Source organism: Rhinolophus ferrumequinum, chromosome 25 (genome assembly GCF_004115265.2).
Source record: "Rhinolophus ferrumequinum isolate MPI-CBG mRhiFer1 chromosome 25, mRhiFer1_v1.p, whole genome shotgun sequence".
Classification (NCBI taxonomy): Eukaryota; Metazoa; Chordata; class Mammalia; order Chiroptera; family Rhinolophidae; genus Rhinolophus; species Rhinolophus ferrumequinum.
In genome coordinates this window covers 7,465,448-7,485,405 of record NC_046308.1, presented here as the reverse complement: position 1 = coordinate 7,485,405, position 19,958 = coordinate 7,465,448, and the positions used below count along the sequence as shown (strand labels likewise).

The window sequence follows — 19,958 nt, the reverse complement described above, 5'->3', positions numbered from 1 at the left end:
TAAATCAGCACTGATTGTCCAATGCAAATATAATGTGAGCAAATATACGTGTAATTTTAAAGTTTCTAATATTCACATTTCAAAAGTAAAAAGAAACTGGTGAAATTAATTTGAATAATATGTTTATTTAACCCAATATATCAAAATATTATCATTCAACATATAACCAGTAAATATAAACAATTATTAATGAGATATTTTATATTCTTTTTTTTCTTGTGCTTTTAAAGTCCAGTGTGTGTTTTACACTCACGACACATCTCAATGTGAACTGGCTACTTTTCCAGTGCTCAGTAGCTACATTTGGCTACTGGCTACCGTGCTATACAGCACCCTTGGATGAAAGTCATTCATTTTCATACCTGCATAATATTCCATAGTATGGATGTCCATTGTTTAGTCAATTCCTGTGTTGATGGACATTCAAATTATTTCAAGGGCTTTGTTTTGTTTTGTACTACTATAGTGCTGCCATGAACTTTTTCGTGAGAAAATTATTGAGTGAGTGAATCACCATGTTGACCTTAACATTAACATTTAAGAAAGTATTATCAATATTGCCAATATCATCCCCGTTTTATGAGTAAGAAAACTCATGTGCAGAGACTTATAAGATCATATAGCAAATGAATCCCCGGTTACAAGGACAGTACCCTTTCTGCAGCACAACTGCCTACTGGGTTTCTGTTTTTCTGTGACACAAAGAGACATGAGTCAATGTAAGCACATGTGTGACCCTAGATAAGTCGTTTATTGTAATTGAGCCTCAGTTTTCACCTTAAACTAATACCTCACCTGGACGTTGCTTTGAGATTTATAATACAATGATTTAGTGTCTGCAAAAATGTCTGCTTTATAATTAATAAAGAACTGCACAAAGTTAAGAGTATTTTATATATGGCAGAACCAAGCACCTACTGTTTACTTTATAACTAATACCTACAGTATATTGATTATATTTTGCCCAATTAATGAATGGTAAGTTTGACAATACCACAACATAACACAAGAGGGAGTACATTGATGTTTTTATTTCAATGACAGGTCATTTCACAGATACTTTGTGGCATTTACTAGGTGAAAGTCTCTGAGATTGTCAGCATTTTTGAGGGGTTCAAGTAGGCAATTCTGCACTTCATTCATTCTTACACATTTTCTGAAGTAGCTATATCAAGAGGTGCTTTGCTCAGAAAGCTAAACAAATAAAGCTGCTGACATTCCCATTCTCAAAAAAGAGCAGTGCCCAAACTCGTCCTTGAGAATATTACATGTCTGGACAGTGAATAAGTTTTTATTTTATTTTATTGGGGAATATTGGGAAACAGGGTGTGTCTCCAGGGCCCATCAGCTCCAAGTCGTTGTCCTTCAGTCTAGTTGTGGAGGGCACAGCTCAGCTCCAAGTTTTCAAGCTTTAGTTGTAGGGGACGCAGCCCACCATCCCATGTGGGAATTGAACCGGCAACCTTGTTGTTGAGAGCTTGCGCTCTAACCAGCTGAGCCATCGGTCTGCCCCGGATAGTGAATAATCTTGAACTGGAATAAAATACAGTCTTTTCAAATCACATTCATCTTTAATATGTATGGAAGGCAGACAAGTTTAGAAGCCTCATGTTTTAGCAGGCATGGCAACTCTGCATTCACTGTAGTCTGAAGGGTTTCACTGAAATTCCTGAGGCCTTCAGAGGTATCTGACCCCTGTATTTGCATCCTCAGTCAACCAGAACCAGAAAAGGGCTACATGATTTCCAGGGACATAGCCACAAAGCAGGTGGTTTGAACCTGAAGAAAATTGAGGTGACAAGCTCTAGCCAGCACAACAAGAAAGTGGAAGAGAATGGAAAATTCAAGCCAAAACCTATCACAAAGTGTACCTATTTCCTTAAAGACTTTGATGCAGTAAAAATGTATAAGATATACTATGTTGTTTATTTTTTTATTTTATTTTTTATTTTTTATTTTATTTTATTTATTTAACTTTTTTTTTAGTAGTTTCCGGTGCACAAAACAATGTAATAGACATTTATCATTTATATCCCTCACACAATGACAACCTCCCTCCCCGTGTTTATTTTTTAAAATTATTGTTCTTATTTTTAATTCTAACATGAGCAAAGATCTCTCTTATTCATCTTCATTAGTCATCTCTTCAGTCTTTACAGACTGATGGTTAAGAGTACACGCTTTGAAATCAGATCCATGTTGTGAACAACTTAACCTCTTTCAGGCCCAGATTCCTCACAATAGTAGCCTTCACAAGTTGTTGAAAGGATTGAATGAGATAAAGCAAGGCACACAGCACAGTTCTAGGTGCATAACATACAATATTTCTCTTATTATCCCTGGTGCATAAACTTTAGCAGAATACTTGGCACATAGCAAGATCTCATTAACAACTATGATGTTGATGGTGGTGGTGGTGGTGGTGATAACAAGAACTAACATTTATCTGGCACTTACCACGCATCAGATATTGTTCTTGATGATTATCTTTATATTAACTCACTTAATCTTCCCTAAAACCCTGTGAGGTAGGGATTATTGTTACCCTCATTTTAGAAATAAAGAAACAGACTACAAAGTGGCCAGAAATGCTTGGAGATGTGCTGGGCAAGCATGCTCTTACATGCCTCCGTGCCTCTTGCATCTGACACTTTCATCTGTCAGATTTGTAATTATCCTTCCAAATCCTACACAAAACGCACCTCAAAACGATCCCAAATCTCCCAGAAGAAATAACTTACAATTTTTCATTTTTCTGTTTGTTTTTCCCTTGAATGTGTGTTCTTTGAGGAGTATATTTTATTCATTTTAAACTCTAGCTTTTCTGACACTCCACCATTGAGCATGGTCTATGGTCTGATTAGGGAATATAGGCATTAAGGCAACTGTGGAGAAAATGTCCGTGTAAGTTTCCCAACTAGCCTTTCATAGGAAAGATTTCAATTTATTGGGGATTAGATCCTTCATCCATCTATTTTCTTAGATTGAAAATAGTAGTGTTTTCTAATGTCCTTAGTAAGCAAAATAAAAGGTTGCAACTTTATGTTGGTTCCCAAAAGAACTTTGAAAATTTTACTGGTTTATAAAATGAAACGTTATCAGACAAAATGTTCTTCCCTTTCGCTTTTTATAAGGAAAAATAGCTCTCCAAAATACAGTACTTTCAAAAGAGAAAAACCTACATCTCCCATGATGCCTCAGATCCGGAAGGATGTGAGACTCGACTCCTCCCATGATTGCTTATAGACCGGAAGCCGGGGCCTTAGTTCTCTTTCCCAACTTGCAAGGTAAGAATGGTGGCGCTTCTCTGCAAGACTTGGTTTCAGAACCCCAATCCTTCTCCATCCGAACCTGGAGGGTATCAAGTCGACACCTGTAAGGGTCGGACATGCTCGCGGCCAACTGAGAGGCTTCCCAGACGCTTCATTTCTGTCGCTTGGGTTTGCTGTGGGGCACGAAGTGGGTGACATGGAATGCCCAAGAGGCTTCGGGGTTCCGGCTGGTCGCTACCCTCCTGGGCTGGAGAAACGGGGCCCCTCCGGGGATCCGTAACAGGCCAGTGGAACCGCAGGGACGATGCCCGCTCTGGAATATCTAGCCCCGCTTCCAGAAGACGCCGCTGAGCTTGTCTCAGCCACGTTGGGATTTGAGGCTGAGGCCAATTGCTGTTTTCCGGACTCCCCTACGTCCACGACCGGAAGTCGCCTCTTGGGCTTTGGGCTTTTTTTCTGTCTGGCCTGAGTTTGGGCTAGTTGTATGTTCTCGCCTCCTAAGCCGAATTTCTTGAATGAGACAGTAAGTAGGCAATGTGAAGAGAGCAAAGGCCTAGAAGCAACCGGTTTCAAATTCCAGCCTCTCTGCTTCCTAACTGTGGAGATTTGTAAGGCTCTGTGTCTTAAGACTTCCAATTATCAAAACAGGAAAAATGGAATTAGGACTTTAGACCACTAAATGTTTAGCAAACACCTAAAAAGTGTTAAGATATCTTCCAAGCCTCAAAAACTTCATAGTGTATTGGGGAGACAACCCCCAAATTAACCATGAGGGTGTTTGCACGTGTTTGGGGTTTAGAGGAGGGCCTATAGATTATAAGGGGAGGGATGAAAAGAGGGTGAGGGCTTGTCTGGGAGAGCCATTTTTGTACAGTTAGTGTTTTGTTACGTGATAATTGTTGAATGCCTTTCTTAAAATACGTGTATTGATAGATGGCGGGTGAAAAAGCCGGGAAGCCGGACACGAAGGAGAAGAAACCTGAAGCCAAGAAGGCTGATGCTGGCGGCAAGGTTAAGAAGGCTAACCTCAAGGCCAAAACGCCTAAGAAGGGGAAGCCGCACTGCAGCCGAAACCCTGTCCTGGTCAGAGGAATCGGCAGGTATTCCCGCTCAGCCATGTATTCCCGAAAGGCCATGTACAAGAGGAAGTACTCAGCAGCTAAATCCAGGGTAAGGGGGGCAAGGAACCGCTCGCCGTTATGTCTTCACCTTCCATTTTTTGTCTGCCTCTGACTTTTTGTGACATTTGTGTCCTGATAGATTGAAAAGAAAAAGAAGGAGAAGGTTCTTGCTACTGTCACAAAACCAGTTGGTGGCGACAAGAATGGTGGCACCCGAGTGGTTAAACTTCGCAAAATGGTAAGTTTTGGAGGAGAGACTGACTGTAAGTCGGAGTTTTAGTTGAAGCTTGAGTAATACTGTGAGGATTTTGTATGTGTGCGCCCAGGTTTTAGAAGTTCATGTTGACCAGAGAATTCCCGCTAATGGAAGATAATGGCTTCAGGGTTTGCAACTTGGCTTTGTCATTTACTGTTTTCATATGTGTAGTTGCTTTTCTGTGCTTTTGTTTCTCCCTAAGGCAGGAATAAAGGTTTGCCGAACAGGGTGATGGTGAGAGTTAAATAAATGATGCATGTTGCCTAGGATACTGTCAGGCCTGTAGAACATTTGTCTACTATAGCAGTGTTTGAAAATTTGTCCTCTAGAGCAGTGTTTCTTGGTTCCTCTTTACCACACATAAGACCCAACATTTTCTTAAGGTTTGCTCTGTAATTTCCATTATAGAAATATCCCCAGATTTATTATACCCTTCACAGTTGAAGATTATTGTACCAGAGGGAAAATGGTACGTGGATTCCTTGTCACAGGGGTTGTGTGAGCGGGTTTTGCTATCAGATAATAATGTTTGGGGTAAAAGCAAGACTGTCCACTAAAACGATACGGTATTGTTAGAAATAGATTCTTGTTAGTTACTTGTTCACATCCTTAATAGTCTTTATGTTGGGTCTTACTTTTATAATAAATGAACTGGCAGTCCTGATCGAAGCAGTTTTATATAATTTGTTTTTCTTTGTGGATAAAATGGGAGGGATTATGTTAATACGAAGGATACAAACACAATTTGAGCTGGAAAATAAGTCATGCCTCCTTTATAACGTGCAAAATGTTTGTCAGACATGTTTTTCTGGAGAAGTATAATTTACATTAAAGGTCAGACCCCCGAAGAGCTTGAGAATCAACTGTTACAGGACATTGTATAATGCTAGCTTGCCATGTGATCCCTAAAGTTTGGTTTAATCACCAGTTTACAAAGGTAATTTGCTTGGTGTTTTCTGTCTCTGCTTGAACACACAGGCTCCTTCAGTTAAATGGATTCCATGCTATGTTTTGCATGTGAAGGATAAGAAAGTGTTGACTTTTTCCGAATTAAAAGTCTACTTAGGAGAAGTGAAAATGCAATAGTGCAAATAAAGTGTTTGAAGTAATGTAAAAAGGCTGTAGGTAGCAAAATTTTGACTGACAATAAGTTGGGCCTATGGACTCTCTCCAGCCTAGATACTATCCTACTGAAGATGTGCCTCGAAAGCTGTTGAGCCATGGCAAGAAACCCTTCAGTCAGCACGTGAGAAAACTGCGGGCCAGCATCACTCCCGGGACCATTCTGATCATCCTCACTGGGCGCCATAGAGGCAAGGTGAGCAGAGCACCTCGGCTTAGGGAGCTTCTCTGGTATCTGAGGTGCTTAGTCATAACGTATGTGCATTCCGGGTAGGATTTCTTTCTTTACCTGTGTCAACTACAGTCTGCAGGGGGGAGGTCAACAGCCCAGCGACTAGCATAACATGTTTGGCCCATACTACACAATAATTTATACTGTTTTCTGGAGTTGGTAATATTACTTGTTTCAGATGATTCAGATATCCCTCTATCCAAAAGTGTTTCTGTATTTGAGTTACTTCCTTAGGATAGATTTGCAGGGATGGAATTACTGAGTTAAAAAACAAGTACAGAAAAGTATTGTTCCTATCCTAGTGTCACCCTGTTAGTAGGTTGGTATAATGGCTTCCAGAACTGTGCCAGAATATATATGCGTAGGAATTTCCTTTACCAAATTTAGAAACCTGTGATTTGACTAATTCAGAAGTCAGTTTCTAATTGCATAAATGTCCAGCATTTTTGTTTAATTTACAGAGGGTGGTTTTCCTGAAGCAGCTGAGCAGTGGCTTGCTACTTGTGACTGGTAAGGAAATCCTTGGATTCTGTATTCTCTGAAACTTGTCTTTTTAAAATACTGGTAACAAAACACTTTTGCTCCCACCTACTTGGAAGTTTTAGTGCCGTGAGTTTCGGGGCCCCATTTCATTGCCCTATGTACACATGAGTTCTAATGAAGCAGGTATTTAAATTTTATGTGTTTGTATATCACCATAACTGTCACCTACAATGCAGAATGGTTGGCTACTGGCCCCAAGAAATACGTCCTGCATAGGATTGTAATTGGTCAGCCTGTTGGCTCTAGGATAGAGTCCTTGAACAGGTGAGACGTGACCTGATCACTTGGAAAGCAGTGCTCAATCTAACTTTGTCATCAGGCACCTGTGATTTTGCCCAACCTGTATGGGTGACTTAAGATTTGAAGGGGAAAAACCTTGGACAGACAGATCTTGAAAAGGTCTTGATGCTGGCAGTCGAAAGAGCAGTTTGGAATTTCTTCGGATCCAGAGAAAAGTTAGCAATTCAACTCACCAGATTTCTCCAAATCTAAAGTCAGTTCTTAAATCTTTGTTTCTCCTTCCCCTCATTTATATCCTTTTTTTCCCTTAGGACCTCTGTCCCTCAATCGAGTTCCTCTGCGTAGAACACACCAGAAATTTGTCATCGCCACCTCCACCAAAATTGATATCAGTGGTGTGAAAATCCCCAAACATCTCACTGATGCTTACTTCAAGAAGAAGAAGCTGCGTAAGCCCAGGCACCAGGAAGGGGAGATCTTCAACACAGAGAAAGAGGTGAGCTTCTGTTTCTCTCTTCGCCTCTGGTAGCACTGCCTCCCCGATTCAGGAGCGAAAATAAACAAGCTTAAGAACCCTTAAAAAGAAAATTAAAGTTGTAAGTAATGAGGAATATCTGGCGAATAATACTGCTCCAGGATCTGTTAAAAAACAGTGGTTCTTAATGGCATGTGGGAGCCCAGCTCAGAATCCTGAGGTTTTGATGGAACTCTGAACTCCTGCTACTGTTCTGTTGGGAGTTCACCCTGATTTATCGTTGATGTGTGTTGTTCAGGTAGACAAAAGGATAAGAGCAGCTACTTTTATTACATTAAAAACGGGTTATATTTCACAGCCCTCCAAGGAAAGGGTTATCAAAATTGCCTACTAAATATTCCTGGGATTGATTACTTGTGAGATAGGGTTCATTAATTAACCAAGGAGTTTGGTACTTGTGCCCTACTTTTAAATGGTTTTCTCTCTCTCTTTTTTTTTAGAAATACGAAATTACAGAGCAGCGCAAAATTGATCAGAAAGCCGTGGACTCGCAAATTCTGCCAAAAATCAAAGCTGTTCCTCAGCTCCAGGGCTACCTCCGCTCTGTGTTTGCTCTCACAAATGGGGTTTATCCTCACAAACTGGTGTTCTAAATTAATTACGAAGAATCTAATTAAATGCCTGAACTGTTTCCTTTGTGTCTTTTTTTTTGAGCATCTACCTGGATATGTGGTTTGACTTGGGCAATTTAACAGCATGGTCGCTTCTAAGAGGAGTGGGATTACACGGCTGTCACAGCTGTGTGGCGCCTCTTTGGATCATCAGTCTTAGTTAGCTTCCTTACTGTATGACTTCTCAGCTTCTTCACTTCACACCTACCAATATAAAAGAGCGTTTTTCCCAGTCATCACTGAACAAACCTGTACTAAATATTATGTGGATAAGAAATGACTCTTCAGGCCACAGACTTTCCTCCCTTTCAATGATTTAATATCTGTCTCCCCATCTGTCTAATTCTCAGCTTCTCCCCCATAATCGTTAGCTTTATACACAGCAAATGAGGATAGTTATTTACCCTCCCATTTTAACGCAAAACTTAGTCCACTGTACATACTGTTACATAGACAACACTATTTTGATCATTCCATAAGAAGTGTCCATTTTTGCTGCACAGTGTAGTTGTCCCCTCTTCTCCACAGGGAATCTGGTCCAAGACGCCCAGTGGCTGCCTGAAATTGTGGATAGTACCAAACCCTGTATGTACTTAAGTTTTCCTACCCATATGTACCTATGGTAAAGTTTATAAATTAGACACAGCAGGTCAATAATGGGATAATTCTGTAATAAAGGTCTCATTCTGTACTGAACCTTTGTGATGAGGTGAGATGGTAAAACCCTATATGCTGAGGTGACGTAGGCATTGGGATGAAGCGTTAGGCTATTGACCCGGCAGCTATCAGCAGTGTCATCTGCTTCAGGTCCTGAATCACTTGAGTCCTGACAAGGTCAATGGCTGGAGATCCTCTACAGTTGGGTTTTTTTGACTAACCTGCTGGGTAACAGCATGGATACGCCAGACAAGGGTCATTCACATCTCGGGCAGGAAGAGCAGGACTGGACTGCGAGAGATTTCATCACATTACTCAGAATGGTGCATAATTTAAAACTTAGGAAATGTTTATTTCTGGAATTTTCCATTCAATGCTTTCAGACCATGGTTGACTATAGGTAACAAACCATGGGAAACAAAACCATGGATAAGGGCTACTGTATAATATCCTATGGATATTTGGGTTTCCATCACTTGTAATTATACACAATGAAGAAACATTAAGTATGCATATAGATGAGCAAGTATCTACTTCTTGGTGCATTAAGGATTTATATGCCCAGTTTTGATAGATGGTGCCAAACCACTCGGTAGAGGTAACCAGTTAATACTGTGTGCAAGAGTGCCTGTTTCCCCACAGGCGCCCTAAATAATGGGTTGTCAAAGTTGGGGTTTTGGGCACTAGAGAAGCGAAAAATGGCTCTGATTTTTGTTTAGTTGGTTTTATTGATACATAATTTACATTTGGTGAAATTCATTTTAGTGTGCAGTTCTGTGACATCTGTACAGTTTGGTAAGCACCACCATCACCCAAATTCCTGTATGCTGTTTTAAAATACATTTGTTTCTCCCATGCCTTATTCCCCCTGCTCTTTGACCTTCATCAGCTTGCTCTATCTGGGTCTTTTCTGTTGTTTTTTTTCTTTCCTAGATTCCACACAAAAGTGAAATCTTACAGTATTTGCACGCTCTTTTCAAGTCTGTTCCCACTCCAGGCAAACACTGGTAGAATTTCTATTCCTGTAGTTTTGCCTTTTCCAGAACATATAACCTGCTAAATCTTAGCATATCTTTGAGATTGGTTCATGTTCATGGTTCAGTAGGTGTTTTTGTCAGTATTCCATTACATCAATGTATCACTATTCTCATTCACCCACTGAAAGACATTTGGGTTGTTTACAGTTATTGGACATTATGAGTAAAGCCACTAAATATTTGCGTACAGATTTTTGTGTGGATGTTTGTTTTCATTTCTCTTGGGTGATAATAAACTATAGTCATCGTGCTGTACATTCCATCCCCATATTGTCTTTCTAAACTAGCCAATCCAATAGGTATGTAGTGATAGTCTTGGGTGTATTTTTGAAACAAAATCAAATGTCACTTCCAACTATGGCCCTTTAATTGCTCCGTATCACATAGTTTCCGTGCCACAATTATGTCCACAAAGCTCTTTGATGGACCCATTTCTCCAGCCTACTCCTCCACTCTGCTCCTCACCATGTTGTTTCTTTTAATTCCTCGCATTGGGAAGATTTTTCCTGCTTCAGAGCTTTGGCACGTGCTGCGTGCTCCATTGGACTGCCCTTCCCACATAGGACTGCCCCCTACTATGTTAACTAATGATGATAATTTGACTTCCTGGGTACCCTACCCAGGAGCAAGAAAACATTGCTCAGGACAGTGTAAGCACCCGCTCCACTTGGCAGTTGTATTTATCATGATACAGAAAGATAAGGTTTTGTGGTTTATCAGAGCTAGAGCTCTTCAGTCTACTCCCCAATGCCACTCTGCCCTCCAACTCTTCAGCTAGAAGGGCAGCTTCTGGTTCTGGTTTGGGGTTCAGAGGACCAGCTTTCAAACTGGCTTCCCTGGGTTCAGATCTCAATTCTGCCTCTACCTACCTGTGAGACCCTTCACCATTGTGCTTTTATGTCCCCATTTTGTAAAATGGGATAACAGCAGTGCCTACCCTCTGGTTGTGGTGAGTGTATGTGAAATGCTGAGAGCCTCGCTGGCACTTAGTAACAAATACGAGCTATTATTATTCTGACCTCTAATTCACCCTTTTCTCTCACCAGTTGGATTTGCACATGCAAAAGGCCTGGCATGTACTGGTAGGCCTGCTCCTACCAGACTAACATCAGTCATCCCTTTGGATCAGCACTACTGACATTTGGGGCTGGATAAATTTTTGTGCTGGAGAAGCTGTTCTGTAGGATGTTTAGAAGCATCCATGGTCTCTGCTCATTAGATGCCAGGAGCACCCAACCCCCCAGTCATGATAAAAATCATTTTCAGACATTGCCAAATGTCTCCTTGTAGGTGAAATCACCCCCAGTTAGAACTGATCTAGATCTCCTGGCCCCCCCCCAAGCCTCACCCCAAATATGAATCAGGTGCTATTGCTCTGAACTTCCCCATCACAGACAGGATTTCTTTTTTTTATTTATTGGGGTGACATTTGTGAGTAAAATTACATAGATTTCAGGTGTACAATTCTGTATTACATCATCTATAAATCCCATTGTGTGTTCACCACCCAGAGTCAGTTCTCCTTCCATCACCGTATATTTGATCCCCCTCACCCTCATCTCCCACCCCCACCACCCCAGACAGGATTTCTTGCACTGTAGCATAATGTCCTGATTACTTGTCTTCTCCCCCTTTAGATTGTAAACTTCTTGAGGACGGTAGCTATGACTTAGTTATAAGAGCCTATCAGAGAGTAGGAAATTAACTCCTTGTTGGATGAAAGGTTTCCATAGGTAAACTTCTAGGAGTAGGATGATGGCTCTATAGGCACGGTCCTTTTATAACTTTTCCATATGGGTAGCTAAGGTGCTTTCCCAAAAAGACCATGCTGATTGAAAGTGCCACTAGCAATAGATGATGTGTTTGCCCCAGAGCTTCACCATCTCTGGGTTCAAATTGAAATCTTATTTGAACTGGTAGGTGAAAAATGGCGCCACATTTACTGACAGCTAACACTTATTGAGGGCTTTCTACGTTCCAGGCTTGGTGCTAATAGTCCTGCCCATATTAACTCATTTAATCCTCATGAAAAACCTATGAGGTAGGTACAATTACTGTCATCCTTTTTAGATGGGAAAACTGGCACAGATGTGTGGATTAGCTTTTCCGATGTGACACACAAAGGAGCTGGGACCCCCAACCTTGGCAGTTCATGATTCAGGCACCACACACACCGTATTTTATGTAAATGCGTTTCTTTTGGTTACTATGTTTCCCCCACCATCCTCCTGTTCACTTAGCTAACTGATACACATCAATTACCAGCATTAAATGTTACATCCGCACGTTCTCCACTTCTCAGACCAGGTCCCTGGACTTCTTATCCTCTCTGGAATGACCTGTTCCAAGTTGCTGCCCCATCCTAAGCTTCATGAGGGCGGGAAGCTCCCTGTCCCCCAGAGAGTTAGACGGCCAAACGTAACACTGCGCAAAGTGGGCACTCAGGAAATACTGAATAAATGAAAAGAGTTTGCTTTTCTTCTTGTGCAACCTCTACGATCGTGTCTTTTGCCCACTTTTCTTTTGTGGGAAACACAGATTCTTAATCTATGTTTTTGCAGCCGGGGCGGGTGGGGGGCGGGTGCAAATTTTCAAGTCAGAATTGGAAATTCTCGTACAGCACGGCCTCTTGTGCCCATAAGGGGGCGCTGGAGGACATGGCATCTTCCGGAGCTCCGTGGTGCTGATTACTCCAGTGAGACCTGCACTTAATGCAGCTGCATCTTTGGGCTTTTCATCAATGTAGAGGCTTGTCCCTCAGTTAGGGTAATTCAGAGACTGCAAAGAGACTTTCTCTCTCTTCGTTTTCAAATATCTCTTACATCCGATTTCTTTTCCTTGCTGCCTCGTAGAACCTACCCATGAGCAGAAAGAATCTTCCTTGAAAAAAAAGAAAAAGAAAAAAGAACAGTACCTACCAGATCACTTGGAAAAAAGATTTTGAGTAGGTGTGTGTGTTTCTTCTTTGAGACTGTGATTAGTGAGATGGAAATAATCAATCCCCCCCACACAGGTTCTGTCAGCGTGTGCATCTACTTAGCAGAAGTGTGTGTGTGTTTTTTCCCTCCGTGTTTCGAACATGGCTGCTTTGTTTAAAGCTATTTTAAGCTCTATTAAGGCTTATCAAGGACCACTTATCTTCACGCAACACTCGCATTTTTGTGGGCCGGGTAAGGATTACAGACTCATTTTAGCTAGTCAGCTGGTGCAGAAAAGCCAGCAGAAGGGAGAGATACTGCAAAATCCCAGAGGGGGCCCCCACTTGAGCCACGGCCAGTGAACACCACGTCAGCAGTTGGGGCGGCAGGGAGATGGTCTCCGTCAGCAAGCTTGCTCTCTTGGGGAGATGTCTCAAGGGAAAACTGAGGTCCTACCTCCTAAGAGCTATTCTTCCTGCTTTCTTATGCTTCCTCTTTGCTTCCAAGTTAATTTCCCAGCCAACACCTTCTGTTGCTCCTTTTCCCATCCCGAACCCCATTCTTTAACAGAAGTGTAGAAAGGACAATTCCAAAAACAAAAGTCACAAACCATAAACATTTCCTTTCTACGAGTCTATGAATGCATGTTTCCTGTGAGCATTGTGTGTGCATGGTGTGTGTGTGTGTGTGTGTGTGTGTGTGTGTGTGTGTTGTCTTGACTAAATTTGGATTCTCTGCCTCCAGGCTTCCAGCACAGAGTTCTTTTGACCAGGGATTTTCATTGTCTTGATGATCTGTTCTAGAAATTCCCAGTAAATGGTCTTTTTCCAGAGGGGGTTCTATAAATATTAATACGTCAGCTGCCTCATCATGGCAGCCATGTACTCCTATGACTAATTAATTACTGTTGCTAAAATATTAAATAACTACTCATTATGCAGCCTAAAGACTTTCAGCCCTGGATATGTGCTGTTTTCACTAATTGGGTGAAGGACAATAGTTCCTGGGCATCTTGACTCCTGATCTTGAAATATAAACAATAAGAGCAGAAGAATTTTTCTCTGAGTTGCACAAAATGGCCATTTGGATCCTCAAATGTGAGCATTTAAAAATTGCAATGGTTGCCATTCGGTTTGAAAGTTGTGAGCAAAAAGAATGAAGAGACTTCTTTACAGCCAACATAAGGAAGCTGGGATTATAGAATGAGACAGACATGAGTTCAAATGTGAGCTTTGATGTTTACTGGCTGTGAGGCTTTGAGTAAAGTAGCCAACTGAGCCTTGGTGTCCCAGCTAAAGTGGGGAATAATAATATTACCTTTCTTGGAGGGCTGTGAAGATTTGGTGAAATGGCCATTCTTGTCACATTTGCCTCTTTCCTTGTTTTCATGGCACTGATCTACTTTGAACTGCTGGACTTTGCTTCTTGTCTGTCTTCCAACACTAGATTGTCAGTTCCTTGAGTGAAGACTTTTCTGCCTTGTTCAACCTGGTAACTCCACGCCAAGAACAATGTCTATCACAGGGCAGGAATCGAGAAATCTTTGTTGAGTGACTAAGAGAAGAATAGCCATCTCCCTGTGGAACAATTTATACATATGCCACATTAGCTGTTTCAGGTCTTTGAGAGCAGGGAGTCAATTTTTTATATATTATTTCAAGTATTCAGATAGATCGCCATTCTATATACCTCCCAGGGTTTGACACCTATTCGGGCTTAACAAATGCTTGTAGAATAAATATCATGAAAATGAAATTAACAATCATTGTAAGGAGCATAAGATTGTAGCAACAGTGCAATGTATTATGAATTATTTAGTTGGGTGGGAGGCACTACAGGATGGAGCCAGCTATGGGTTCAAGTCTCCATTCTGCCAATTCCTCACTTAATTTTGAGCCTCAGTCCCTTGTAAAATGGGACTATTAATGAAGGGTGTTATGATGAATAAATGAATGGATGTACCTTGACTCCTAGGTGCTCAATAGCTTTTATTTTTCGCTTTCTTTCAAAAGAAATACATGCTCTAGGAAGAAAACTTGTGAAACATTCCAAAGCATTCCCAGTCACCTGTAAATGCACTGCTGAGATTCACCCAAATGTTATCAGGCATGATACCTTCCCAGACTTTTATTCCATACCTCTGGAATATATCATGCACGTAATTTGAAAACCGCAATCATATTATAAGCACAAATTTCAAATTTTTCTTATTATTTTAGTCTGATTTTTTTCCATTTAGCAATATATCATGAACATTGGCTTGTGTTAATAATATTCTTCATGAGCATTATTTGGATGACTTCACAATATTCCATCTTATGTATACACCATTATTATAGTTGATGAATCCCATATTGTTGGACACTTAGGCTGATTATAATTTTCCCTCTTATAAACAATACTAAGCTGCACATCCCTGTATATATATACATCCTTGACTATGGGTCTGATTATGTCCTTCAGACAATTTCCTCAAAGTTGAGGGAGGCTGGATAGCTCAGCTGGTTAGAGCGCGACCTCTCAACAACAAGGTTGCTGGTTCAATTCCCCCATGAGATGGTGGGCTGCACCATCCAAAGAGTGAAAACCGCAACTGGACTTGGAGCTGAGCTGCGCCCTCCACAACTAGATTAAAGGACAATGACTTGGAGCTGATAGGTCCTGGAGAAACACACTGTTCCCCAATGTTCTCCAACAAAATTTATAACAACAAAAAAAGTTAAATTGCTGGATCAAAGGGTGTGTACCTTAATGTTTTTCTGATTTATTTATTCTTTATTAAAACTTTATTTTTTTAGAGCAGTTTTAGCTTCACAGCAAAATTGAGCGGAAGGTACAGAGATTTCCCATGTACCCCGGCCCTTTACATGCATAGTCTCCCCCACTGTCTATATCCCACACCAGATGGTACATTTGTTACAGTAGATGAACCTACATGGATACATCATCACTCAAAGTCCATAGTTTCCATCAGGGTTCACTATTGGTGTTGTATATTCTATGGTTTTAGACAAATGTACAATGACATGTGTCCACCATTACTGTATCATACAGAGTATTTTCACCACCCTAAAAATTTTCTGTGCTCCACTTATTCAAGCCTCTCTTCCCCCAACTCCTGGCAACCGGTGATCTTTTTATTGTCTCCATAGTTTTGCCTTTTCCAGAATGTCATACAGTTGGAATCATGTGGTAGGAAGCCTTTCTGGACTGGCTTCTTTCACTTAGATATAAGCATTTTTTTAAGATTCCTCCGTGTTTTTTCATGGCTTGATAGTCATTTCTTTTTAGCACTGAATAATAGTCCACTGTCTGGATGTACCACAGTTTATTAATCCATTCACCTACTGAAGGACATCTTGGTTACTTCCAAGTTTTGGCAATTATGAATAAAGCTGCTATAAACATCCCTGTGCAGTTTTTTTGTGAATGTATGTTTTCAAGTCCTTCGATGTAAAGGAGCTCTTATAAAAGCAATGCAAAGATAACACTTACCTCAACCGTACTAGACCAGTCCCACTCTGTTTGGCAATTCACATTAACAATTTGGTATGTAGTTTCCCGCACATTTTTCTTTACACATATAGTACTTCCTGTTTTTATAAAAATGGGATGGCATGCATATTTTTAAGGTGCGTGTCACCAGTATTGAATATTGATGAACTATAACAATAGTTTTCACTTCCATTCAGGGAGCACTGATTCTGTGCCAGCCAGTGGGCACTAAGCATTGGGACCAATGCCTTATTTTTACCAAGTTTTGAGTGCTTATTGGATACTTGACTTTTTAGTAAACATGAAGCATCAACTGTGCGGTTCTACCAAGGACATATGAACAAGTTTGCAGCGTCTACTCTGCGCTATATTTTTGCACATACCAGTCGGTATCACATTTAAACGTGAAAGCAAGGAATGCATCTCCATGCTTTGCCCAGGGTGGGGGCTCTGGTCTGAGCGAGGGGTATATACCAAAGTAGGGGAAGAAGAAGAGGGGGTAGCGTCTTCCCCAGGTGGGTTGCAGACCCAGGGCGCCCCCAAATGGCTAGGGGAAGAAGGGGCGAGAGAGGTCAGGCTGAGGGTTATATGGATTGAAAGGTGCGTGGACGTCACACAGACCTGTATGCTCCACGGGCAGACCTAGGTGCCCCTGGTTGCAGGGCGGTGGGCGGAGCCAGAGGTGGGCGGAGCCGGTATTGTCCGCTCCGCGGGGCATGCCGGGAGCCCCGCCCCCAACATGGCGTCTCACTGACAGTTGGCTGCTAAACGGCAGAGGCGGATCCTACTCCTCTGGGTGGCGGCGGCGGTGGCGGTGGGGCCGGGGTCTCCGGGGCCGGGGGGTGGGGGGATGGCGTCTCGGACCGCCTAGGGCGGAGCTGCACGGGCGAGGAGGCGAGCGGCGCGTTGCAGGCGGGCGCGGCGGCTGCTGCCATGGACTGGTGATCGCGGCGGCTCCTGCTCGCGTCTCCGCTGGCCGGGCGGCTGCTCCTCACCGTCAACCCCTCAGCCGGGGCCATGGGCTCGTCCGCGGCCGCGGCAGCTGCGGCGGCGGCGGCCGCGGACTCGGCGCAGTGGCTCTCGGTGAAGGAAGAGACCATCTTCCTGCACGACGGGCTGATCCGCGTCACCGACCTGGCCGAGCTGCCCAGCGAGATCCTCGGGGCCCCGGAGGCCGCCGACACCGACTTGGAGGTGAGCGAGGCTGCCTGCCCCCGCCGTCGGATTAGCCCACCCGCCCGGCTCCCCTGGTGTCAGGCTCTCCCCTCTGCACCGCACCCCAACCCCGAGGCCCCCGAAAGCTGCCTCGGCAGGTGTGTGTGGGCGCGGGGCGGGCAGGTGGGGGCTCGCGGCCGCAGGTCTGCCGACCGCCCGCCTCCCTCCCTCCTTGGAGCCTAACGCCCGCCGGGGATTTCATTTGTGGTTTCATTTTGAACGATCCGACACCCGGCGTTTTATTAGACTGTCACCCCGCACGGCCTTCACGCGGCGGAGAAGCCACTGCCGCCTCCCCAGCCCTCTCTCCCCTCCCCCAGGTCCCCCGGACTCACTTTCAGGGCACACCCAGGTTGCTTAGCTTTGGGGACATTTTAATTTTAACGCTATACACCCCCCACCCCCCGCTGCTCTCCCCAGTTCTGTGTTTTTGGGTTTTTTTGTTATTGTTTTCCCGGGGGAGGGTAGTGGCAGCTGCTGGTCCGCGATGGGCAATCCAGCAACTTCTGTGTGTCATGCCTCGGATTGACACGGGGCCTTTGTCAGGGAAGCGGGCAGTGTGGACAGCGAGGGGGTTGCTCCAGCGGCCCTCCGTGCGCTCTCCGCGAAGGGTCACGGGCGCTTTAGGCCGCAAGGCCTTTTTGTGAGCTCGGGGGTCGCCGAGAAAACCAGGTGTAGGAGCCGTGGCAGGTGCAAAAGCAAATCTCAGCAACTGTGCTGCTGCTTTTGGGGGCAGAAGGAAACCAAATATGCTTGGGTGATGGGAACTTTTCACCGACTTCACTAGGTTTCGCGTTAGCCTGGCGGTGGGAATGCTGGCGGTGTCGGTTCATCGAGGCCGCAGATGCTGACACTGCTCCTCCCCCCCTTCCCTCCTCCCCGCGCCCCCCCACTTTGTGGGATGACATTTTGATGTGTATAGGTAGCGTGGGGTGTCATGAAATTCTTATTGTCGCCAAGAGACTCTCTGGGGTAGGACGCAGAGAGGATGGCCTGTCTTCTGGCTATAAGCAGAATGGGAGGAATCTTTTGTGTTTTGAGGTTTTGCATGCACTTTGGCTTTCCGCACAAGGCACATTTATAGAAATGGATTAAAACCCATTACTGTGTGTTTCTGGAAACGGCAGTGATCGGATCGCGTTGGCTGAGACATTTGGACGTGCTTGAGATGTGAATACGTTCCACTGTATTTTTGTGTCTGGATTTGAGGTTGAGGTTGCAGCATTCCCGCTGTGAACTCTTAATTGACTTATTTTACAGTCTGGCCACCAAAAAAGGAAAATACTAGTTGGTAGGGAATTCCTAACATTGAATCAGAGTTTTATTGTGTCTCATTTGAGCCTATTTTATAAAAAGCTAGGTGTGTCTTAGTGTCTTATCTGCTTGAAAACTCAAGGGGTCATATGCTGTGATGGTGGAATCTTTTGAATTAACTGGCCGTTTGTCCTTAGAGACTAAGGTACATCGAGAAATTTTATATATATGTGACTTATTTATTTTTAGGATTAAAAAGAGTAAGAGTAGTTAAAAATAACCGAGTTGTTAAGTGATTTTCCTAAGATGTTTACCTTATAAATGTGTTGAGTGAATTTGTCAGATGTTTCCACAGAAGAATGATTTTAAAAGAAAGAACATCTCTGGCCTGATAGGTTTAAAAAAAAAAAGAAGAAGGACCTTAAAAAAAATTTATGGTCGGACCTCTCAGAAACCATATGTGTATGGGTGATAAACATTTATGACTGGCAGTTGTGAAGAACTTTTCTTCATTTCTTTCCACATGTTACCTGGATACAGGCTACATAGTATCAGGAGAAGTGGGTAGCTAGGAATGTTTTTGTGGCCATCAGATTTGTGTTTGTGGAGGTGTATTAACACTTATTTAAGAATAACAATGTTGATTAAGTGTATCCTATGTGTCAGGCATCATCTTACTGAATTCCCCAAAGAATCCCAGTAGCTAAAAATTGCTCCCCATTGTAACATTGTAAATATTGCTCCCATTGTACAGATGGGGCAAATAAAGTGCAGAGCAGGTATATGACTTGCTCAGGATCACACATAGAGAAAGGAGTGTGGACATTAACTCAGGCCGGTTGGTCTCAAACACATCTCCTAATCATATACTCTAGTGCCTTTATGCATCATATTTGTAATTATTTAAAATTTTATAACTGGGTAAAGATAGGGTAGTAAGCAGATATCTTTATTTCCTCTCTAATAACTTATTCTTTTTCATGTTTGAAAAAGATTAGAGGTTCAACTTTTTAAAAGCTGACTTTTGAACTGCTACCATCCCTGTGAGTGAACAATGGCCATTTTTCACCAGGGTTTTACAGTTCTATAGAATCCTCCAGTTAATAGTTTTGCATTTTGAGAGATAAGATTCGGACTAAGTTGACTAATTTATGGTTGGCAACCTTAATGCATAAGACAGCGTGTGCTAGCTACAATAGAGTCTCAGAATTTTAGAGCAAGAAGGTACTTTTTCTCATTTTAGAGAGAAGTTATCTGAGATCAGGAGACATTATGACTTGGTTGCGGCAGCATAGCTAGTTATGGCAGGGCAAAGGAGTAGACAGACCCTAGCTTTCCGGCCTTTGAATTCCAGTGTTCTTTCCACTCTGTAAGTGCTGCTCAAAGTTAAACGTCAGTCTGAGAAAAAAACCCATCCTGAAAAGTAGATCAACATTGATTTAGCATTTTA

The 19,958-nt window shown here is 42.7% G+C and overlaps 2 protein-coding genes across 7 annotated transcripts in view; both read left to right on the top strand.

Moving 5' to 3' along the window:
• The first annotated feature begins 3,148 nt into the window (after window positions 1–3,148).
• RPL6 (ribosomal protein L6) lies at window positions 3,149–7,950 on the top strand. Its single transcript, XM_033098552.1, has 7 exons — window positions 3,149–3,287; window positions 4,206–4,442; window positions 4,533–4,631; window positions 5,824–5,967; window positions 6,465–6,513; window positions 7,098–7,282; window positions 7,762–7,950. The coding sequence occupies exons 2-7, from the start codon at window positions 4,206–4,208 to the stop codon at window positions 7,912–7,914; spliced, it is 867 nt and encodes a 288-aa protein (XP_032954443.1). The 5' UTR covers window positions 3,149–3,287; the 3' UTR covers window positions 7,915–7,950.
• An 8,920-nt stretch (window positions 7,951–16,870) lies between these two features.
• The window catches only part of HECTD4 (HECT domain E3 ubiquitin protein ligase 4), a 165,260-nt gene continuing 162,172 nt past the window's right edge, over window positions 16,871–19,958 (top strand). For all 6 annotated transcript variants that reach the window (XM_033098456.1, XM_033098451.1, XM_033098450.1 and 3 more), the window contains exon 1: window positions 16,871–17,233. In XM_033098456.1, coding sequence (XP_032954347.1) covers window positions 17,057–17,233 — 177 coding nt within the window. In that variant the 5' untranslated portion in view covers window positions 16,871–17,056. The remainder of the gene's footprint in view (window positions 17,234–19,958) is intronic.

Bases quoted from the DNA above. Each gene is read 5' to 3' on its own strand.
- RPL6 (XM_033098552.1), top strand. From the start codon at position 4,206: ATGGCGGGTGAAAAAGCCGGGAAGCCGGACACGAAGGAGAAGAAACCT. The intron at 4,632-5,823 runs GTAAGTTTTGGA...GACTCTCTCCAG, and splicing joins TGGTTAAACTTCGCAAAATG to CCTAGATACTATCCTACTGA. The intron at 7,283-7,761 runs GTGAGCTTCTGT...CTTTTTTTTTAG, and splicing joins TCTTCAACACAGAGAAAGAG to AAATACGAAATTACAGAGCA.